General features: G+C 40.1%; 1 protein-coding gene across 1 annotated transcript in view; it reads left to right on the top strand.

Annotated features, from left to right (window-relative positions):
- The window catches only part of ADAMTSL3 (ADAMTS like 3), a 373,694-nt gene that overhangs the window by 163,663 nt on the left and 186,931 nt on the right, over nucleotides 1-23,100 (top strand). The window contains 1 exon segment of the mRNA XM_029237311.1: nucleotides 7,130-7,256. Within this exon segment, the coding sequence (XP_029093144.1) occupies nucleotides 7,130-7,256 (127 nt within the window).

Raw genomic sequence — 23,100 nt, 5'->3', positions numbered from 1 at the left:
ACTGTTTGCAGATGACATGATATTATACATAGAAAATCCTAAAGTTGCCACCAGAAAACTACTAGAGCTAATCAATGAATTTGGTAAAGTTGCAGGATACAAAATTAATGCACAGAAATCTCTTGCATTTCTATACACTAATGATGAAAAATATGCAAGAGAAATTAAGGAAACAATCCAATCTGCCATTGCAATAAAAGAATAAAATACCTAGAAATAAACCTACCTAAGGAGGCAAAAGACCTGTACTCAGAAAACTATAAGGCACTGATGAAAGAAATCAAAGATGACACAAACAGATGGAAAGATATACCATGTTCTTGGATTGGAAGAATCAATATTGTGAAAATGAGTATACTACCCAAAGCAATGTACAGGTTCAATGCAATCCCTGTCAAATTACCAATGGCATTTTTCACAGAACTAGAACAAAAAATCTTAAAATTTGAATGGAGACACAGAAGATCCCGAACAGCCAAAGCAGTCTTGAGAAAAAAAAAACAAAAAAAAAACGGAGCTGGGATAATCAGGCTTCCTGACTTCAGACTATACTACAAAGCTACAGTAATCAAGACAGTATGGTACTGGCACAAAAACAGAAATATAGATCAATGGAACAGGATAGAAAGCCCAGAGATAAACCCACCCACATACGGTCAACTAATCTATGACAAAGGAGGCAAGAATGTACAATGCAGAAAAGACAGTCTGTTCAATAAGTGGTGATGAATAAATTGGACAGCTACATGTAAAAGAATGAAATTAGAACACTCCCTAACACCATACACAAAAATAAACTCAAAATGGATTAAAGGCCTAAATGTAAGACTGGACACTATAAAACTTAGAAGAAAACATTGGAAGAACACTCTATGACATAAATCACAGCAAGATCTTTTTTGGTCCACCTCCTAGAGTAATGGAAATAAAAACAAAAATAAATAAATGGGACCTAACGAAACTTCAAAGCTTTTTGCACAGCAAAGGAAACCATAAAAAAGATGAAAAGACAATCCTCAGACTGGGAGAAAATATTTGCAAACAAAGCAACTGACAAAGGATTACTCTCCAAAATATACAAACAGCTTATGCAGCTCATATCAGAAAAACAAACAACCCAATCAAAAAATGGGCGGAAGACCTAAATAGACATTTCTCCAAAGAAGGCATACAGACGGCCAAGAGGCACCTGAAAAGATGCTCAACATCACTAATTATTAGAGAAATGCAAATCAAAACTACAGTGGGGTATCACCTCACCCCAGTCAGAAAGGCCATCATCAAATAATCTACAAACAATAAATGCTGGAGAGGGTGTGGAGAAAAGGGAACTCTCTTGCACTGTTGGTGGGAATGTAAATTGATACAGCCACTATGGAGAACAGTATGGAGGTTGCTTAAAAAACTAAAAGTAGAATTACCATATGACCCAGCAATCCCACTACTGGGCAAATACCCAGAGAAAACCATAATTCAAAAAGGCACATGCGCCCCAATGTTCATTGCAGCACTATTTACAATAGCCAGGTCATGGAAGCAACCTAAAGGCCCACTGACAGCCAAATGATGTGATACATATATACAATGTGGTACATATATACAATGATGTGGTACATATATACAATGGAATATTATGCACCCATAAACAGGAACAAAATTGGGTCATTTGTAGAGACATGGATGGACCTAGAGACTGTCATACAGAGTGAAGTAAGTCAGAAAGAGAAAAACAAATATCGTATATTAAGGCATATATGTGGAATCTAGAAAAATGGTACAGATGAACCTGTTTGCAAGGCACTGATGTAGAGAACAAATATATGGACACCAAGGGGGGAAATGGGGGTGGGATGAATTGGGAGTTTGGGATTGACATATGTACACTAATATGTATAAAATAAATAACTAATGAGAATGAGCTGTATAGCACAGGGAACTCTACTTCACTTCGCTGTATAGTGGAAACTAACCCAACATTGTAAAGCAACTATACCCCAATTGAAAAAAAATAATGTATTGAGCAAAAAAAAAAAAAAAAAAAAGAGTTGATTTTGCTATTAAGGACAAATGTAAATAGATGGTTTTATAGTGATTTTTTTTAGTTTATAAGGCAGCATGAAAATAAGTACAACTAGTTTATGTGATACATTTAAAAAACATTAAAGTTCATTTAAAAAAAACAAATTCATTCTTTCATGAACAACATTTCAGGAGCCCAGCAGAACCGCTGTCACACAGGAGCCCTGTAGGCTACACTGGTTCTCTTTCCCTGGTTTCTCCTTGTGGGCACTGACCAGAGCTCCCTCTTATTTGTCTGAAGTGCATAGTTTGCTCCAGTAGTTTCCAAGGTTTGAAGGGGATTGCAGGATGAAGTTGGTTTTCAATGCCGAATTAGTTCCTTTAAAATATGTGCTTCCTATCATGTTTCTGTTGAGTCTCATGAGGAAGTGGATTCTTTGGGCAGTCATAGGTGATACCTCTCTGAAAGCTGAGTGATCTTCTGGCAAAGGCTATTCAGGTCAAAAGAATTGCATGCCCTTCTTCAAAAGTGATTCAGACGCTTCTAAGGTGAATTCAGTATCTTTCCTTCCACAGGACAATGTTCACATAAATTCCCTTTCCCATACAATGTGGCTGTGGCTGTCCACAGCCATTAGGATGGGAGAAAGTAAACTGTGTGATTCTCTCTGATTGCCTTAGGATCAGTGAACTGAGCCCTGATGTTCACTTGACAGAGACTACAAATAATTTTTGCAAGTGTGTTTACAGTTTGCTCATTTACATGACCCTGTCACCGTGCTCCTGGGAAGAACCTGCCATGAGTCTGAGCACAGCAGACAGCATGAGACAACTATACACACCGAATGAAATTTGCTTCTGCTTTGGAGGTCTGATTTTTATCAGAAACAGGACCTGGTTGGAACCAGATCTGCAGAACAAGTCTGATTTATCATTCACATTTATTGAATTCCTTGACAACTGTGTAAATGAAGAAATCACTTTGTATTTCTAGTAAAAAGAATAGCATCTAACACTTACTGGGTGCCTACAAGGTGTCAGGCATTGTCTAAGCTCTTTACTGTGTTAGCTCATCGTACACTATGAAGCTGGGATAGTCATTATCCCCACTCTGTCTATAAGGAAACTGGAATTTGAAGAGGCTAAGTCATTTGCCCAGACGGCACAGCTAGAAAATGGTAGAGCTGGAATTTGAACCCAGGAAACCGAATTCCAAAGTCTGTTTTCTTAACCATGGCGCTATACTGGTGATATTTGTATGTTTTGTATTGCTACAAATATAGCCAACTTTTCTAACTGGAAGTAAGATGTGAATCTAGTAGACAGCAGTCAGCACGATAGGTGAGATGCTTAGACAGTTTAGTATAGAGGCTGAAACTCAAATATCTACCCTCCACTCTGGAAGAACACTGCTCAAGTCTAGTCATAGTGAGTGATGAGGGCTGTCATGAGCTGGAGAATACATATCTGCTCATTAATATGCTCAAGGGGGCAACCGTGTATAAACATGTCAGAGTTTTCATTTGTCAACAGGAGCCAGAAATCTGGATTTTAATGTGAAATGGCCAGTTTCGAACAACCCTTTGATGTTAATGACCCTGCTCTATCCATTAATAGTTAAATAGTACTCTAGTATAATACAGGCTAGGTTTCTCCTTCAGTAACCAACAACCCCTAAAGCTCTGTGGCTTCAAACAATTAAAGGTGACTTTTAGCTCACGCTACTTGGCCAACGTGGGTCAGCAGGAGTCTTTGCTCTTGAACGTCTCAGAGACCCAGACTGAGGGAGGCTTTATTGGAACACGTTTTGCATAATAACTACAGCAGTGAGAAGGGGAATGTGTGACTCACACACTGACCCTTGAAGCTTCTTACAGAAGTGACACAGACACTTAGACTCATATTTCATTGGCTAAAAGCAGTCAATGACTACACTTAATTTCTAAGGGGGTGGGGAAGTGCAGTCCTCCGTGGGCTGGAGAAACTAAATATTTATGAATATTCCTAATGATTACCATAGCTCCATATCCTCTGATTTTTCAGGCAGGAATGTTAGAATTTTTTGTAAGGTAGAATCCAGTTTTCAGAGATCTCAAGCAGAAGTTGACTCAAAAAATTTGAAGGATTATATTTGACCGAGCTGGAAAATTCATGTTTTGCTTCATATGGAGTAACGACCCTTATTTAAACACTGACTTCTATGAGCTGATTAAGAAATCATATGCCAGTACTATGAAATAATCCTTAGCTGAAGTGATGATTTATATATGTGTATTTATTCCCCAAAGCACTGCTCATATATCTTAAATTTTTGTTTATATTATCCCCTATCTTGTATAACTTGTCTCATTAACTACACTGTAGAATATAAATCTTGTCTTACTAATTTATACTCTGTAGTGCCTGGCTCTATAGAAATTGGTTGTATATGGATGTTAATAAATTTTATTGCTATGCTTATCGATTAGTGGTTTTTAAATCATTACCACTAGAGATCTTGACTTCAGGAAAAGTCACAGAAGTTGAAAATACTTGAGGCAATTCTTAGAAAGTTGCTCAGTGTTCATTATGATGTGAAGTGAGAGTGAAAATTTGGTAGTCCCTCAAATTCAAGGGCAGTTCTGGCTTATACCCTATGGATCACAAGGCAACCAGACCTTCTTTTCAGATATTATTTTTCTGTGATGTTTTCACATGCTTATTTTTGGCTGTAATATTTGGATGAACTCTAGCTTTAAAAATTATGAAATAAATGTCAGTGCTCAGGGGGGTATTCGATTGCCCAGGGTCTTGCAAGGCTCCAAACACTCTTCAAAACAAACCCATCCTAGCTCCTAAACCCACACCCTTCCTGGATGACCAGATACAGGGTGATTCTCATTCTCATGAAGTGCAAAGTGCTCAGGGACACAGATGTGTGAGGACAGAGCTTGGCCGAGGAACAGTGTTTCTATAATTTGATGGTAGAATTACTACCCTTTGAGAAAGTTGCATGAATACAAGTTACTCACTCATTGAATCTCAACCACACAAGTGTGTTTCCAAAATCAATCACTCTTAAGTTATTCCACATGTACTTGTAAATATTAACATAATGGCCTATGTACCTGGGTTCATTGTTGTCCATCTGCTGATACTAAAGGTGAGGAAGGTATAGTATAGTGTTAGGATTCTGCTGTCAGATGAACTGGGTTTTAAAACAATACACTAGTTGTGTAATGTAGGAAAGTCATATAACCTCAGTGACACTCGGATGCCTTATTTGTAAAATAGAGATAGAAGGTATCAGAAGGTTGCTATGAAGATTAAATGAAATAATGTGTATAACATACTTGGCATAATGCCAGGTACGTGGTAAGCATTCAATAAAAATCAACTATTATTATTAATATTTTACTATTATCTTTATAAAAATCATATAATCAGGATGAAAGGGTCTCAAAGGATTCAGCTGCTAATCAAATAATTTAATCCCCTCTCCAATTTTCCTGCCAAAAAGTCTCCTACCTAGCCCATGGTTGAATATTTATTGTTGGATAACTCTGACTTTAAAAACTTTCTCATATTGAACTAAATTATGCCTAAACCTGTAGCTTTCACCGTTTGAAAATACACAGAACAAATGTAAACCCTTTCTTCATGACAGCCCTTTGTGAATTTGAAAATATCTCTAATCATAGGCTTTTCCTTAAACTTCCTTGGAACTTTTCCTACCTCTCCCTGAAACTTTCATTTGATCTTTTTCCTTCCCTTCAGCACCAGCATTTTGGAAAGAATAGTCTATAGATGTGGTTCCAACTTCGTCCTGTTTTATATTCTCTTCAACACCTTGGATACAAAATCTGATCCAGCAGTTCTCCAAACCAAAGCATAGGGGCTCAACCCAGCAGTCAAAACAAAATGAAAAACAGAGAGAGATTAAAGGGGCTCTCTTTTGATGAGCCCTTTGAGTATTCTAATCACTGTACTAAGAGTTTCACATATATTTTCTCATTTCATTCTTAGTAGACCCTACGTGGAGTATGTATTATTGTCCCTATTTTACTCTTGAGGAAAATGAGTCTCCTAGAGTTTCAATTGTTCAACACCCTGCAGCTTGAAAGGGGTGGTAGGACAGGGCAGGTTTTGTAAGTGGGCTGTTTGCCTCTAAGGTCTCTGCACTTACACACCAGGCATATAAATACAAATAAAGTTGAATGTGTATGCAGAGGTAGAGATAAACTAGCTCATCAGTTAATATTATTGGGCGCACATCATGTAAAAGACATATTTGTAAAATAAAAAGAAATATAAGACATAGCTCTTTTTCTCATACAAGGAAGCTCACAGTCTAGCAAATACACACACACAACTCACAAAAGCAGTAATTCACAAGAGACTGAAGGATATCAGTATAAGCATATTCTATGAGATAGCTCTCTCATTAATTCCTTCCTTATATTTTAAAAATTGTTTATAAAAGTTTTTATAAAGACTGTATATATACATACACACACACATATATATATAATGACATACAGGTAGAGATAGGTATAGGTATAGATAATGATAAACAGAAGGAAATGCAAAGATACAAATACAGAATATAGAGAGATGTGGATATATCGTCAGTATTAAGATACAGGTATAGATTGAGATTAAAAACAGAAAAAAAAAAATTAAAATAAAACTACGGACCAGAAGGATATACATCAACTTCAGAATAGTGGTCATTTGGGGGAAGAAATGAGAGAATAGGACTAGGGTAGGGATAGAAAGAGAGGGAAGGGGTGGGGAAAGAGGAGAGAGGAAATATCTGTAATGTTCCATTCATTTTATGTACATAAAATATCTGAGTAACATTATAAATAAAACAGTAAGAGTGGGAGTGTCAAGGGACAGTCTCAAGTCTTTTTTAATTCTTTGGCCTTTGGAGAAGAATCATATAAATGACAGGGTACTGTCAAGCTTTAATATTATTATATCTTTTAAAAAGTATATCCTCATAAAAGAGAGCCAACTCATACATTTAAGAAGGATAACACCATAAATACGGTTTCTGACATACAGAAGGTCTCACATCCCCGTATCTCTACCCGCTCCTGACCGCCGTGCTTCTGTCTGTCTGCAGGCAGTGGGCTGCGACCGACAACTGGGGAGCAACGCCAAGGAAGACAACTGTGGCGTCTGTGCTGGTGACGGCGCCACCTGCAGGCTGGTGCGGGGACAATCAAAGTCACACGTTTCTCCTGAAAAAAGTAGGTTTTAAACCCGATACGATGTTACCATAAAACATGTGCTTTAGATCGTCTGATACTAGAATAACATTTTCCCAACGCTAAGCTTTTTCGTTGGAAAGAACTTTTGACCCGTGTTCTAAAAGACAAATTTCTTCCAAAAAGTGTACTATATCAAATTTTTTTTCCCATTACCTCTTTTTTAAAGATTTTTTTTTGATATGGACCATTTTTAAAGTCTTCATTGGCTTTGTTACAGTATTGCTTCTGTTTTATGTTTTGGTCTTTTGGCCAGGAGGCATGTGAGATCTTAGCTCCCTCACCAGGGATCGAACCCACACCTCCTGCATTGGAAGGCGAAGTCTTAACTACTGGACTGCCAGGGAAGTCCCTATTCCAGTTACCTCTTCTAAGACTACCTGCTTCTTTGAACATATGCCAATACAGAGTATAACTATTTTTTTTTAATTTGCTGATTTTTTAAGGTAAACTATGAGTCATCATTTTTTTTGCCCCCTTCTGATTGCTAACAAGGTAGAAAATACCATCATGCATTTTTTGCCCATTTATACTTCTTCAGGTTTCAATTAGCTGCTGAAGTCATTTACTCTTTTTCCTATTTGGATGGTGATCTTTTCCTCACTTGTATCTTGAATATATACTATTTGTTTGTCTGTTGTACCTATTTCTAATGTTCTCTGTTTGTCATTTGACTTTCAATATTGTTTGTGTTTGTAGAATCAGTAGTTTCTAAGTTCTGCATATTCAGACTTTTCCATCTTTTAAGTTCAATAATATCTGCTTTAAATTTTTTTAAAAAAATTTGGGGGTCAGTCAACTTTTTCTGTAAAGGGTCAGAAAGTAAATATTTTAGGGCTTTTCAGCCCATATGGTTTCTGTCTCAACTACTCAACACTGTGCTGTTGCCAGGCAAAAGCAGCCACAGACAATCCGTGAACCAATGGGCACAGCTGTGTTCCAATAAAACTTTATTTACAAAAACTAGCCTGCAGGCTGAATTTGACCCTCAGGTTGTAGTTTGCTGACCCTTGCCTTAAAGGGAAAAAATTATACATGTGCGCCTTCTGCCAGTGCTTTTTTTTGTGTGTTCCTACTTTTAGTTTTTTATAAATTTATTTATTTATTTTTGGCTGTGTTGGGTCTTTGTTGCTGCGCACGGGCTTTCTCTAGTTGTGGTGAGCGGGGGCTACTCTTCGTTGTGGTGCGCGGGCTTTTCATTATGGTGGCTTCTCTTGTTGAGGAGCACGGACTCTAGGTGCATGGGCTTCAGTAGTTGTGGCTCGCGGATTCTAGAGCGCGGGCTCAGTAGTTGTGGTGCACGGGCTTAGTTGCTCCGCTGCACGTGGGTTCTTCCCAGACCAGGGATCTGACCCGTGTCCCCTGCATTGGTAGGTGGATTCTTAACCACTGCGCCACAAGGGAAGTCCCTGTGTGTTCCCACTTTAAACTCTTTTATTTCTTCGTGTTTATTTGGATGTAACTTATGAAATAGGGATTTTACTTATTCTTCCAAGTGGGGAGAACCTTACAGGAGGGGTGGAAGGTGGGGAGGATTTTCCAGGCAGAGGAAACACAAAGTTCATGGTGTGACCCTAGAGGGAAGCCTGGACTTTGTTGAGGAACTACTAGGATTGCACATTGGTTAGGGTTGGGGGAATAAGATAGCAGGCAACCATAAAGGCCTTCATCATTGTGCTTCACATTTCAGGTTAAATGGAGTCTTTGAAGCCATTTAGGCAGTGGAGTGGCATGGTTAGATTTGTGTTTTAATGAAATAATTCTGGCTGCATGTGGAGGTGAGCCAGGAAGCAAGGAGTCTAAGCAGGATGCTGTTTTTAAATATTCCAGGGCGTTTGAAATAATGAGGCCTTGGTCGGGAGTAGTGTGGTGGGAGAGGCAGAGGAAGAAACAGATGGGAGAGAGATTGAAGAGAGTCAGTGGAGTTTGATAATTCTTTGAATGAAGACTGTAAGAGAGAAAAGAGAGGTAGGGTGTTGCAGATTTTCCAGCTTGAGCAGCTGGGCGGATTTATTTGCTGTTCATCAGGGTAAGGAATGCATGGAGAGGAGATGCATATCAAAGATAATGTTCATATACACATGTTCCCATTTCTCTTCCCTCCTGCGTCTCCCTCCCTCCCACCCTCCATATCCCACCCCTCTAGGCGGAACATATGTATATGTATAACTGATTCACTTTGTTATAAAGCAGAAACTAACACACCATTGTAAAGCAATTATACTCCAATAAAGATGTTAAAAAAAAAAAAAGACAAACGTTCACCTCCTTGGGTTTTTCTTCTTTCCCGAAATTTGGCCCCTTAAGTATTCAGTGCCTTGGTACCTATCTAATACCTTCAAACAGATGTTGATTGTCTTTGGAGTGGAAGAGTTGATCTGAAACATGATAGTCCGTTGTTGCTAGTGGCAAAATCCCCATCTTGGTGCTCTTTAGCTATAAATTAGCTGAGTCCCTCCAAAGAGAGTATATAGAATATATCAGGAAGTCATGACAATTTAGCCAGGGAAAACGTTTAAGGGAATTCAAGTGAAAAGATAATGAAAAGAGTAGGTAAACTCAGAACTTAGCCAAAGCAGTATAGAAGCTGAAGGAATAAGTAATTCCAAAAAGGAGGTAATAGTCGGCCATGTTAAATGCTGTTTTGAGGTGAGCTGGAATTAAGGTCCAAAAATTTCTGTTTGGCAGTTTGAAGCCAAATTTGTGACCTTAGCAAGAGTGGTTTCAACGAACTTCTGGCTGAAACCAAAGCCTGAATGCAGTGGGTTTAGGAGTGAACAGAAGGTGAGAGAATGTATCAAGGGAAGGATTTTCCCAGGAATAAGGGAGGGGTACACACCCACACCATGTCAAGAACTGGATAACTACAGGCACCCTTGAGAAATTAACTGTGTTCCAATACAGTGTTTTGTCTTTTTTTTTAAAAAACTCTGTTCATTAGGAGGTAGAGTCAGCTGCTTAAGAGTGAGGGCTCTGAAACAGATTCACAAATGGGAATAATAATTATGCTCAGCTCTTAGGGTCATTGTGAGGATCAAATTGGACTATATATGAAAAAGTGTCTGACACATAGTTAACACTGACTGAAGGATAAAGATGAGGCAGATGACCCTGCTCTCCAGCCATCCTTTTCTTCATTAGAAGCTATGATCTCTACATCACTTCCTTCTTCTTTAGGATAAAACATTGGCAAAGGGATTAACAGTAGAAAAAACAAAATTTTAAGTACAACAAAGTATCTGTGCAAGCTTTCGGAATAGTTGTAGCAGGAGGGTGCTTAGTGACTTGAGAAACAGGTTTAGTATTCTTTCATTGCAAAAAAATACTATCATATAAATTGTCTGTTGCAGACAATAAGCACGAGTGGGTGTTTTGTGAGCTAATACTATGGTGCCAAGGAATTATGAAAAGATTTCAGGCTCCCTAAAATATAAATAAAAAATAAATTAAAAATATAAAAAATAAATTAAAAAAATAAAACAAATTCACAGATGTAGAAAACAAACCTGTGGTTACCAAAGCGGGGGGGACAAATTAGGAGTTTGGGGTTAACAGATACAAACTACTATATATAAAATAGATAAGCAACAAGGATATACTGTATAGCACAGGGAATTATACCCAATATCTTGTAATAACCTGTAATAGAATATAATCTGCAAAAATACTGAATCAAGCTGCTGTATACCTGAAAGTAACACAGTATTGTAAATCAACTATATTTCAATAAAGAAAGAAAAGAGTGAGGGCTATCAGGGACTCGAGAATGCTCGCATCAAGGAAAGGAGGATAAGGAACTCATCAAAGACAGTAAGGAGGGGAATTCCCAGCGAGACTCCGTGCTCTCACTGCTGGGGCCCGGGTTCAGTCCCTGGCAGGTGAACTAAGATCCTACAAGCCATGCAGCACAGCCAAAAAAAAAAAAGGCAGTAATGAAGTAGAGGAGTAGCTGCAAGGGGGCCTAGGTGAGACTGGAAACCATGAGATCCTTGGGCTTCCTGAAGGAGCTGGCTTTGAGTGGTGGGGTACCAGTGAGAGATGCATTCTATGGGAATTCACAGAAGACCCAACTTATAGATACAGGAGTTTACATATCTCTTCTAACAAGAAGTCTGGAGCTGGCAGTCAAGTTTGGGGAAGCTGTTTTACTATGTTTTTGAGGAACCAGGCTCCTGTCTCTCCTTCACCAGCTTAGAGTATGGCTTTCCTCTGGGGTTGCTAAGTCACTATTTATTAAATACTCAGACAACACATCCACACAGCAGATGATACAGAAGAAGGTGGTGCAGAAGGCATTCTTTTAATACTGTGCCCTTTAGTCAGGAAGGGACGTCTTCCCCAGGGAGTTTTGCCTTGCTGACCAGAACTGTGGCATATGACACACTGGCTTCTAAGGAGCTGGGAAACCAAGTATATCACATTCCATCCATTCTGTTATTAGTAATATTGACCTAATGCTTTATAATTCCCAACATTCTCTTCAGGCATATCATTTAATTCCACCAGCCCCCTTACATTGTGGTTTTGACATTGTCCGACCCATTTTACAGGTGAGAAAACTAAGGAATAGAGAAGTTAAGGAATATGGTTAAGAAATTGGAGTCTGGGGCCAGACTGCCTGGGTTTAAATCCTGGGCCTGTTGTTTACTAGCTCTGTAAACAGAGCAAGTTTTTGAACTTTTCTGTGTATCTTGACTTTCTCATTTTAAACTGGGAACAGCAGTTGTACCGCCTTTGTGGAGTTATTGTCAGGATTAAATAACTCAGTCATGCCGAGCATTCCAAATAGTGTCTGGCACCTAGAGAGAGCTCAGTAAATGCTAGCAATATTTTTATTAGAAATATTGCTCATATGGGTACCAAAGGATGTCACGCCTCTAACATAACATTAAATGTAAACAGATTTCGAAATCAACACTTGGTCCGCCGGGGCATTGTTTTTGAGAGAGCTACTGATGGGTGTGGAGGAAAGTCTTGTCAAAGGTGTCAAAACACAGAGAATTGTACGAGAAACCAAAGATAGAGGAAAGAATAAGATCCAGAGGAAGACAGTGAAGAACCAGGCAGGGCTGTGAAGAGTTAACTAGGACAGCTTTGGGATGAGAGGACTAATGGGGGAAAATCATCACCAGCTCAGGCCTTGGGGGAAGTGCCTGCAGTTACTGTTGGCTTTAAAAAGTGTGGAAATCTCATCAGAAAAGATGTCATCTTGTCAGGGTCTGAGAGAGATTAGAAATTGAGAAAATTCTAATTGAACCAGAGTAGAAGCTGAGTGAAATTGGGTCAAGAAACCAGTCTTTTTGGAGAAGTATGTGGAGGAGGCCCTGGGGTGGGAGGGGATGGGATGGGGGCTGGGCTGGCTGAAAGGGGCTTACCTGCTTGACTGCATCGTTCCTCACTCTTGATAAGGCACTTCATATCCCCTCTCTCTCTCATTGAATTTCAGCTTTGGGATTATAGATCCTTTCGAGAATCTATTGATAATTATGCATTTTCTCTCCAGAAAAATGCATGTGTCCCCATAAGCCCCAAATTTGCCATTCTGATTTTTTTGAAGGGGTCTCAGACCCCTGATGCCAGTTCAGGACAATCCAGGAGAAGGGCCCCTAAAAATCTAATATTTTTGATTAATTTCTGCAAAGGAAGGGCAGCTGGAGCTCACAGACAGATCCCTGAATGCAGCGAGGAGAGCTATGCGGTGAGAGCTGGGGGCATCCCGCCGGCTGCTGACGAGTCTTCAGGCTCCATATGCCTGTACTGGGGCTGAGGCCAGACTTAGCAAAGATGCCTGCCCGCATGAAAACTCGGTGCTTCTCATCCTCGCTTTTCCTTACGGCCCCTTCATGTCTGTTGCTGCTCTGAATCTGGCCAGCTGAAGCTGTTTTTTGGCTGGGGTTTTCCACGGGCCATATGGAAGCACTTCCCTATAATTGTGCTTTGTGTGAAAGAAATGTGGGAAACGAAGCCACATCAGTCCCTAAGTGTGCATCACCAGACCTGTGGGGTCCACCAGGCTCCTCCGTCCTCACCTTGCCAAGCAATCATTCCGATCTTCCCCGGGACTTACACTGAAAGAGGCCGTGGCCGGGAGACGCTATTGGCACAGCCCTGCTCTGGAGAAAGAGCACAAGGTTGCTCAGGGGCCCTCGTTTCCATCCTGCAGGGAGGCAGATTCAAGGTGTAAGAGCCTGGAGCCAAAACCTTTGCTATGAGAAGTATCAGAAATTAATCCACATACAGCATGCATATTTCCTGTTCATGGGCAGAAGGAGAGAGACTGAACTAACAACTGGCATCAATAACTTTGGCTGTTGGAACAGGGAACTGGAAGCCACTCCGTTTTTAAAGAGGGAAAACTCTAAAAACAGTAGCACCCCTATTTGGAGCATCTTGATTTGGTACTTAGGGACTCACTTGTTTTACCAGGTTTGCCCATTAGTTTGGTCTTGTCCACACAAGGGCATGCACCCATGAGACAAATAAATAAATAAGCTCAGCTTGTCTGATATGAGCTGTTTATGTAGTTGACCCTTGAACAACACGGATTTGAACTGCATGGTTTTGGATTTTCTTCAGCAGTAAATACTACACGACTAAATGATCTGTGGTGGGTTGGACCCACCCACTCGGAGCCGCGAACGGATATGAGGAACTGGGTACAAGGAGGGCCAACTGTAAGTTATCCTCAGATTTTTTTTTTTGGCCACACTGTGTGGCATGCAGGATCCTAGTTCCCCAACCAGGGATTGAACCTGTGCCCCCTGCATTGAGAGCATGGAATCTTAACCACTGGACCGCCAGGGAAGTCCCTATACTCAGATTTTTGACTGGAGAGGGTTGTCGCTCCTAACCCCCGCGTTGTTCAAGGGTCAACTGTACATTTTTCCCTGGTGGCAACTAAGCCTATTGATACAGTGATACCTAAGGCTGAGCTGGAACACCAGCATTACGCTTAACTTTGGACATTGTGAAGATAACCACACCTTCTTACAAAGCATCCCTGTGTACTCCCGACAGATATAGCATCCTGGGCTAGGCGGACTGTGGGGCTGCCTCACAGGGTAATTCTCACAAGGTTTTCTCTTCATACACTCTTCATTTCTCCTTTGACTGTCATTTCCAAAGATAATCTGTGCATTTAACTTATTCCATAACAAAGAAGACTGTATTGGCTTGCTGGCATGCTAAACAGATTGGTTCCCCTTCCTCCTGCCTTCTTATTTCATTTTTTTCTGCCTCCTTATTCATCTTTCTTGAGCAGGATTCTGATGGATAAAACTCTTATGCTAGAAGTGTGTGTGGCAAATGAATATTCAAACCAAAGACCCTGTTCATTTTATTTAGTTTTGACTTTATTACTTTTTAAAAATATTTCTTGGCTGCGCCGCACAGCTTGTGGGATCTTAGCTCCCCGACCAGGGATCGAACCCGTACCGCCTGCATGGAAGTGCAGAGTCTTAAGCACTGGACCACCAGGGAAGTTCCAGACCCTGTTCTTTTTAATGGGATGTTTCCCCATTTAATTCACGAGAGAGAGCATGGCATGGAAGAAGATCCCAAGACTGAAAATCTAGAGCCCTGGGCTTTCGCCCTTGCCTTGCTCTTTCCCATGTTTTTATGCTTCTCCTATGTCCTCTGCATGAAAAAAAAAAAGAGGAAAATGACATGCAGGTGCTCTTGAGAAAGAATGTCATTGAGGCTGATTTTCACAGGGTAGCAGGACTGACCAGGAACTCCCCAGCTTAATACCTCTTTGTGAATTGCCTTTAGTTTTACACTTATAATAAAATCCATACCCCTTTCCATGACTTTCAAAGTCTTGTGGATCTGGCTCTTATGTTATGTCATGTGTGCCATTTTGCCCCTCATTCACTAGTCTCCCCTCATTACTGACTTTCTGGATGATTTTAGAATGCAAGGTGCCCTTTTCCTCCATGGCTTTTGCATCGACCAATCCCTGAGCCTGGAACATGCTTCTCCCAGCTCTTAACTGGGCTACCTCTTTTTCAACCTTGAGCTCAAGTGTCACCTCCTCAGAGAGGTTTTCTTTGACCAATCTACCTAAAGTCAGCCCTTCTCTTTTCTATTTCCTTCTTAGCCTTTATTGCAAGAAGTAATTATTTCATTTACAGTTGTCTCGTAAATAACATGGGTTTGAACTGCGCAGATGCACTTATACATGGATTTTTTTCAATAGTAAAGACTACAGTACTATATGATTCTCCGTTGGGTGAATCCCCAGATGCGGAGCCTTGGATACAGAGGAAACACGGATACGGAGAACCAACTATAAATTATACACGGGTTTTCAACTGCGTGGAGGTTCAGTGCCCTTAACCCCCGTGTTGTTCAAGGGACAATTGTGTTTATTTGTTTAATTGGTCTCTCCTACTAGTCAGGCATTGCAAAAGCAGACACCATGTCTGTGATTTTCACCATTTTATTCCTAGTGCTTGTACAGTACTGAGCATGTCACAGGAGCTCAATAACTGTTGCACGAATGAATACAGGCTCTTTGCTGGAGACAGCTCTGCTTCCTATTATGTTTTCAGTGAGACTAAATAATATTGTGCAACAGAACTGGACTGGAAGCCAAAGCCTAGGGTAATAACCTCTGCTTGGCCACTATCGGCGATCTTAGGCAAGATCACAGGAACTTCGGCTTTTTCATCTGCGTCCTGAGACTGTTAGCATAGATGATTTGTAAGACATTTTTTATTTCTGAAAGTCTATTAAATATATTTGTAATTTATTCCTTATTTTCAAGCGCAGAGATCTTGGGATTAAGTGGAGCTTAGAGAAGTAAGTCCTAGGATCTCATATGAAGAATTTTCCAAAGCTTTAATGAAAAGGTTCCACAGAGATGGCTTGTCTTCTTAAAGAGCATAGGAGATTTTACATATTTATATTTGTTTACACAGCCTTCTTGGCCCCAAATTCCCTGTCTTTGGTGATAAGGATGCCTTCTACCCACGCTGGTACAGGGAGGGTAGCTTCCTCTGAGATTTATCTCCTGCTTTCCTCCAGTAGAGGGTCAGAGTGTCCTTCTTGCACTAGCTGTTTCTCAAGTCCCTTTAATTCAAAATAATCAGTGTGCCAAAGTGGCATATTTGGGAGTGACATATTCTGAACCTCTGCATCCCATTACAGAGTCAGAAGGCAAATGACCATTTAGTCCTCACCAGGCTCTTGATTTCTTAGATGCAGTATGAAGGGCAGAAAAGAACTGTTACACCAGGATGCTGGGGAACATCTGGACAGAAAGATGTTGTTAGATGCTGTATGTAACATAGCCCCCTCTACCGCATGTTATTCAAAGCTAGTCCTGGAAACGCGCACCAAAGCATACACTGTAGGCACTCGGCCTGTTACCGTGCTCTTTTGGGGTAAAGGCATTTTGAGCCCTTAAAGAGATATACCTCCAGGTTGTTTCTACAGAGACACCAGGGCTAATAGCTAAGGACACTCATTTGCAGATTCAGCAATAAGAGACATCCATGATGTAGCACATGAGCAGCTCAGGGCAGGAGTAGGGATGTCATCGCAGGGCGGGTGTAGGTATGGGAATCGGTTTTCAGTGTGCAGCCGGTTGCTCTCACCAAGTCAAATCCCTGCCATGTCCCTTCTCTACTTTTGAAAAGACGGTTGTTAATTTCTGATTTTTACTTTGCCCATCTTTGTTCCATGGCACGTCTCATTTATCCCACCTCTGTGTCAAAAGGCATTATGTGGACAGTCCTCCAGCTTCAGAATCCGTGTAGTACACACTGGCTTTCCCTTCATTCACCCCCTCAGTCCCCACCCACAGAGGGACCGATAGGCTCGAATCAAACTTGGCTACCCTAATTTGGAAAGTTGTCAGCCCCTGTTCTACACAATGTCGTTTTAGGTTAAATGATGCCAAGTGGTTATGGGTGTGTAAAAGCATTAATAAACACCATTTTTGTGTTTATATGTTTTTCAGTTTACAAAATGAATGCTTTCACACGCAGTATCTCTTTTTAAAGGAAAATAAGTATTATTTTTCCATAGGGTTATTATTATTATTAGCATCAGCATTTATTCAGGTACTTTTCTTCCTTTTTTAAAAAAATAACTCCTTTGTTTTTTGGGAATGGAGAGGAGATTGGAGGGTGTGTGTGTGTTTGAGCCTAAAAAGGCTGAAGAAGATACATGCAGGGTCAAGAAAGTAACAGGAAATATGCTTTTGACCGAAAGTTTTGTTCGGCCAAATACCCAACCAGATTTTAAAAATCAAAAAAAACAAAAACCAGGCATGGAAAAGTGGAAATGAGGTTGTTGAAGTGAGAGTAATAAAAGAGTCCATCTCTTTTCTTGTGTTACCACGGAATGTGTGTATTTAGGTTGGTGTAGTTCTAGTTTGACTTTATAGTGAAAATAAGCGATCTGGTATAAATTACAGTCCTTCTGGGCTGAAACTGATGTCTATTGATTAGTTAATGTTGTGTGGACAATTTATTTCCTGTACATCTTGCTACTTAGCAAAACTGTGATTCCGCGGCAGGAAATGAGACATAGAAAAAATATGATGGAACAGCTGGACTTGAGCGTTTATGGGTGGGAGGGAGGTTAGTGGAAGCAAACTTCGTAGATCCTTGGGTCAGCCCAGTGATTGCAAAATCAAATAAGTGAAACCCATAAAATCAAAGTCTGTAGAGAGTATACTTGTGATGGGAGAGTTTGGGTTTATACAGTTATAACTTGGTCTCAACAGTAGAAAAGTTGAGTGCACTTTTTGGTTCTGACCCCAGCCCTACTAATTAGGAAGTCTGTGATCTTGGGCAAGTCATTTAAACTTGCAAAACTTCAGTTTTCTTAATTGTAGGAATGGGTTTTTACTAGAACAAAGGAGGCATGTATCTCAGGTTACCTAGGGTTGTGCCTGGGGGCATAGTATGTGCTCGGCGTGGTTTTAATAACTTTTGCTTACCCAGTCCTACTGGTGGTTAAGTTCTCTTCTAAGCCCTTTGCATGTATTATGTTATTAAATCCTCTCAACAACCCCTTGAAACAAGTATTCTTATTATCCTCACTCTACAGATGTAACTGAGACACAGGGAAGGTAGGAACTTGCCCAAAGTCATACAGCCATTGTAAGTGGCGGAGCTGGTATTCTAACCTAGGTTGTCTGGCTCCAGGGCCTGTGATCTTAACCACCATTCCATATTGCCTCTCCCAGTAGTTTGTAGAGTAAAAATAATGCAAATGACATTAAAATTGTGATGAGAAGCAGCCCTGGAAGATGGCACAGTGAGTAGCAGTATCAAGGATCTCTTACCCCAAATTTCAATGAAAAAAATTTGAAATAGTTCCAAATAATGAAAGTGTTCCCCAGGAACCAGTTCCCAGCACCACCACCAAATCTGGGTGTTCCCAGACGTGGACTTGCTGTTATGAACATCGTAGGATGGGGCAGAGAAGAAGCCTTCCTCCATCTGATATGTTCTCAACCATTGGCTTCTACACGATTAGAAAGTATAATATTTTAAAGCAGCCTCAGAGTCAGACCTGATTGGCGGCCTCATATGCAGACTTGTGAGAGGAGGTTTTAAATGGTCTATGCTTAACCTGTCCTGAAGCACAAGAAGCAGCTTGCTCCTGTGAGATCTGGGTCTAGCTCCAGACTGAGGGGGAATTAACCTGGAGGCCATTTGTCTGGGGCTTAAAAGTGTCCCACTGTAACAGGGGAGACAAGGAAAGCATGATAGCAGTATTTATATCAGAACTAGTAGAATCTCAGGCAAAAAAAAAAAAAAAAAATCAAAGAGGAGTATTTTATATCCACCAGTAATCAAAAAGTAGTCTTAAAAATTTGTGAATACCATTACATCAAAATGTATAAAGAAAACAAAGCCCTATGGGTCTGTAAGAAGAAATTGAAGCAAATAAAACTGCTATGAAAGACTTGAACACACTTCAGTCAGTAGGAGCTGCACAGCAGAATTAGTAATGTTACATTAACAGGTATTATTGAGCATTGAATTTTGACGGAATGTAATGTCTTTTCAAGCACTTATGGACCATTTACAAAAACTGATTCTATGCTAAACTCCAGAGAAGATTGTAAAAAAAAAACAACCTCAATAAAATAGAAACCATCAGAAGAGACCTCGCCCTGCAGCTGCACCCATCCATTCTTTGCTCCCTCCCATCACAGAGTCACAAGTGTCTGTCTTCCTTTCCAAGGCTAATTAATCCCTCCATCTGTGTCCTGGATTCCAGCCCCCTCTACTTCCTCAGGGATCTCATCCCACCCATCATCCCCTCTCTCTTCTTTATCCTCTCTTGTCTCCTTTTCCCATCAGGGTTAAATGTGACCAGATGTCTTCCATCTTAAATAGAAATATAATTTACAAAATATGTGTGTGTATATATGTATACATAATATATGTATATGTATATTAGTATGTGTGTATATATATATATACATCTTTTTTTTTTTTTTTGCGGTACGCAGGCCTCTCACTGCTGTGGCCTCTCCTGTTGCGGAGCACAGGCTCTGGACGCGCAGGCCCAGTGGCCATGGCTCACGGGCCCAGCCGCTCCGCGGCATGTGGGATCCTCCCGGACCGGGGCACGAACCCGCGTCCCCTGCATCGTCAGGCGGACTCTCAACCACTGCGCCACCAGGGAAGCCCCATCTTTTAAACTGCGTATCTCCAGCTACCACCCTAATCTTTCACCTACCTTTATTGACAAGTTTTGGAAAAACTGTTTACATTTCCTGTTTCTACTTTTTTGCCATCATTTATTCCTCAAACCACAGCCTCCTGTGCTCACTACCCAGTTGAAACTGCCTTTACAAAGCCCATTAACAAGCTTTTTACTGCTTCATCCATCAGCACTTTAAGCCCTCATTGGTAGAACATTTGGTACAGCTGGCCCCTCCCTCCTTAAAATTGTCTGCCTCACAAGGGTTCTCACTTTATTTCTGGTCGGACCTAGAATTGTGCCGTTTCCTGCAGAACAGTAAAGAAATGCTGAAAAGTTTGTGACTACAGAGCCATCCCTGCTTCCTGGACCTGGAGCTTTCCCTCACCCTGGGTCAGCGCTATTGGAAACATAGCTCACAGATGCTCTGTAGCAGCATCATATGGAGGCTGCTGGATGGGCAAACTCTTGGGCCCCACCCTAAACTTCTGGGTCAGGATTTCTGTGGGGGGAGCAGGCATCTGTGTTTTAATAAGTTCTCCAGGTGATCCTGGGAGGCACTGCCCTGTAAAAGTACCACAGGGACGTCAGATGTATCAAACTGTTCTGTAGGAGAGTTACAGAAACAGAAGGAAATTGCAGTTTAGGAGGAGAAGGCATTTAAAACTGTACAGCATAGGTTACTTTTCCATAATCTAAGGACGTTGAATCCTTTCCCTGCTTTTTTTTTTTTTTTGCTACACCGCAGCATGTGGGATGTTAGTTTCCCAACCAGGGACTGAACCCGCTCCCCCTGCATTGGAAGCGCAGAGTCTTAACCACTGGACCACCAGGGATGTCCTAATGACATTAAAGCCTTACGTGGGGACTCTTATAGGTTGCTCCAACTTAGCCTTGCCCAGCTGCCCTGCAATGTGCATTTCCCCACAAGTTAGTACTGTAGGTGACTGGGGGTTCATTGCTCTTTACACACATTTCCCCCGAGTTTGAACCATCTGGCTAAAATAAAGTGCCAGGGGTTCTAGTCTAAGAGGTTTCACTTAAGTGTATAATTGTCAGTGGATGGTAGTTGGAACACACACACACTCACATACACACACACACATATACATGCACACACTTACACAGGATAAATGCTTCTCAAAGACACTATAGCCTAGTTCACAAAGATTTTCTAAGAGAGCGCTTAGCCCAGTTGATCTACCCAAACAGGATTCCTTCAGCTCAAGAAAGCTTTCTAATTTATTATTTTCAAAACAATTTTTGTTACATACATGTCTCTTTTATTTAGACCATTTATTTTTTCATAATATTGACTTTTTAAAGCGTTCATCCCAGTTGTCTTATAGCATTTCCCATATTCTGTGTTTGTCTGATTGCCATTTAATTTGTTGATCTCCCTCAAGTATTTCCTATAAACTGAGCCGTGAGGTCCAGGGCTTGATTAGAACTGGATTGAACATCTGTGTGATGTCAGCCTTCCCAATATTAGTAATGCTATGTTTGATCACTTGTCTAAGGTGGGGACATACAGATCACTCTGTTATGTAGATCCATGTTTCCTTGTAAGAAACCTGCAGGGTGTTATCTTAAGGTGTTAAATATTCTGTTTTGCAACAATTTCTCACATGATAGGTTTAGCATCTATTGTTGCTCCTGGCTTGAAATAGTACTTACACTGGGGTTTGGTTGCAAATGGTAATTTTCTAATTCTATCATTACCTCTACATTTACTTGCAGACATTCTTCTGTAAAGAAGCTCCCCAGTCATTTATTTCATTTCTCACTCTGTATTCAGGGATTTTTATTTATTCAATGTTTTATAATATTATATAGACAGTATTCATTTGGGGCCTCATATAGTCCAAAATGTGGCCAATGGGGGCAGTTCAAGGTGACTCCTTTTGACATAATTCCATTGGATTTTAAGCACTGCCTTGCATTCTAAAACAACAAGGTGTTTTAGGCTCTCTTTGAATTTTTTTCCTTCTCCAGACCTAGAATTGCCTGTATTTTCATGGAGCCGTGGTTCTTTTCAGTGGGGAATGGTATTTAAAGCCCAAGATATAGGCAATACTTATTATTCCTGGGGGATCATTGCTTCCAGGCCCTTTTCATTACAGAGAACTTTGAAAGTACAGAAGAGAGAAAAATGAAGACTTCACATCTATGGGCCTATTTAAAGTTTATTTTATGGTTTCTTTATTTTTATCATTTTTAAATAGAGATATTTCTTGACAGAAGTCAGAAGCAAATAAAAAGTTAAAAAGTTGTCTGTACTCTATGTTATTCATCAACATAATATTATTGACTCTTCTACCTTAAATAATGACACAGTGAAGAACATGTGTTTGGTTACTGTCCTTAGCATTTTGGTCAGCCTCAGCTTACTAAGAATTGTAGTCATTCTGACTCTACTTGGAGATCCTTGTCACCCTCTGTTATTGTAGATGCCATCCTAAAATCTGAAGCCACTGGAAAATTTCCTGAATAATTAAAAAAATAACATTGTAGAAAAAAATCAGTGCATTTTTTATTGTATAAAATTTGGAAAATACAGAAAAAAACATAAAAAACACATTGAATATGATGTTAGCTGTGGGTTTGTCATATATAACATATATGCCCTTGTTATTTTGAGATATGTTCCTTCTATGCCTAATTTGTTAAGAGTTTTTAATCATGATTGAATTTTGTCAAATGCTTTCTCTGTGTCTATTGAGATGATAATATGATTTTTTTCTTTTATTCTATTAATATGATGTATCATATTTGTTGATTTGTATATGTCGAACCATCCTTGCACCCCAGGGGTAAAGCTCACTTGATCATGGTGTATGATCATTTTAAAGAGCTGCTGAATTTGGTTTGCCAGTATTTTATTGAGACTTGTTGCATCTATAATATATTCATTAGGGATATTGGTCTACAGTAGTTTTTTTCTTCTTGAATTTTAAAGTAGTTATATCATTTACAAATAAGGTTTTAAAATTTTATTTCCAATATATATTCCTCTAAGTTATTTATTTTCTAATTACATTGACAAGGATAAGAATGTGGGGAAAAAAATGATGATGATAATCTTTGTTTTGTTCCTGACTATGGTGGAAATAATTCTAATGTTTCACCATTAAGTCTGCTCATGGCTTCTGAT

The sequence above is a fragment of the Monodon monoceros genome, unplaced genomic scaffold (assembly GCF_005190385.1).
Source record: "Monodon monoceros isolate NGI ecotype Baffin Bay Population unplaced genomic scaffold, NGI_Narwhal_1 Super_Scaffold_21, whole genome shotgun sequence".
Classification (NCBI taxonomy): Eukaryota; Metazoa; Chordata; class Mammalia; order Artiodactyla; family Monodontidae; genus Monodon; species Monodon monoceros.
Note: the sequence above shows the minus strand (reverse complement) of the source record. Positions and strands in the feature narration are given on the sequence as shown.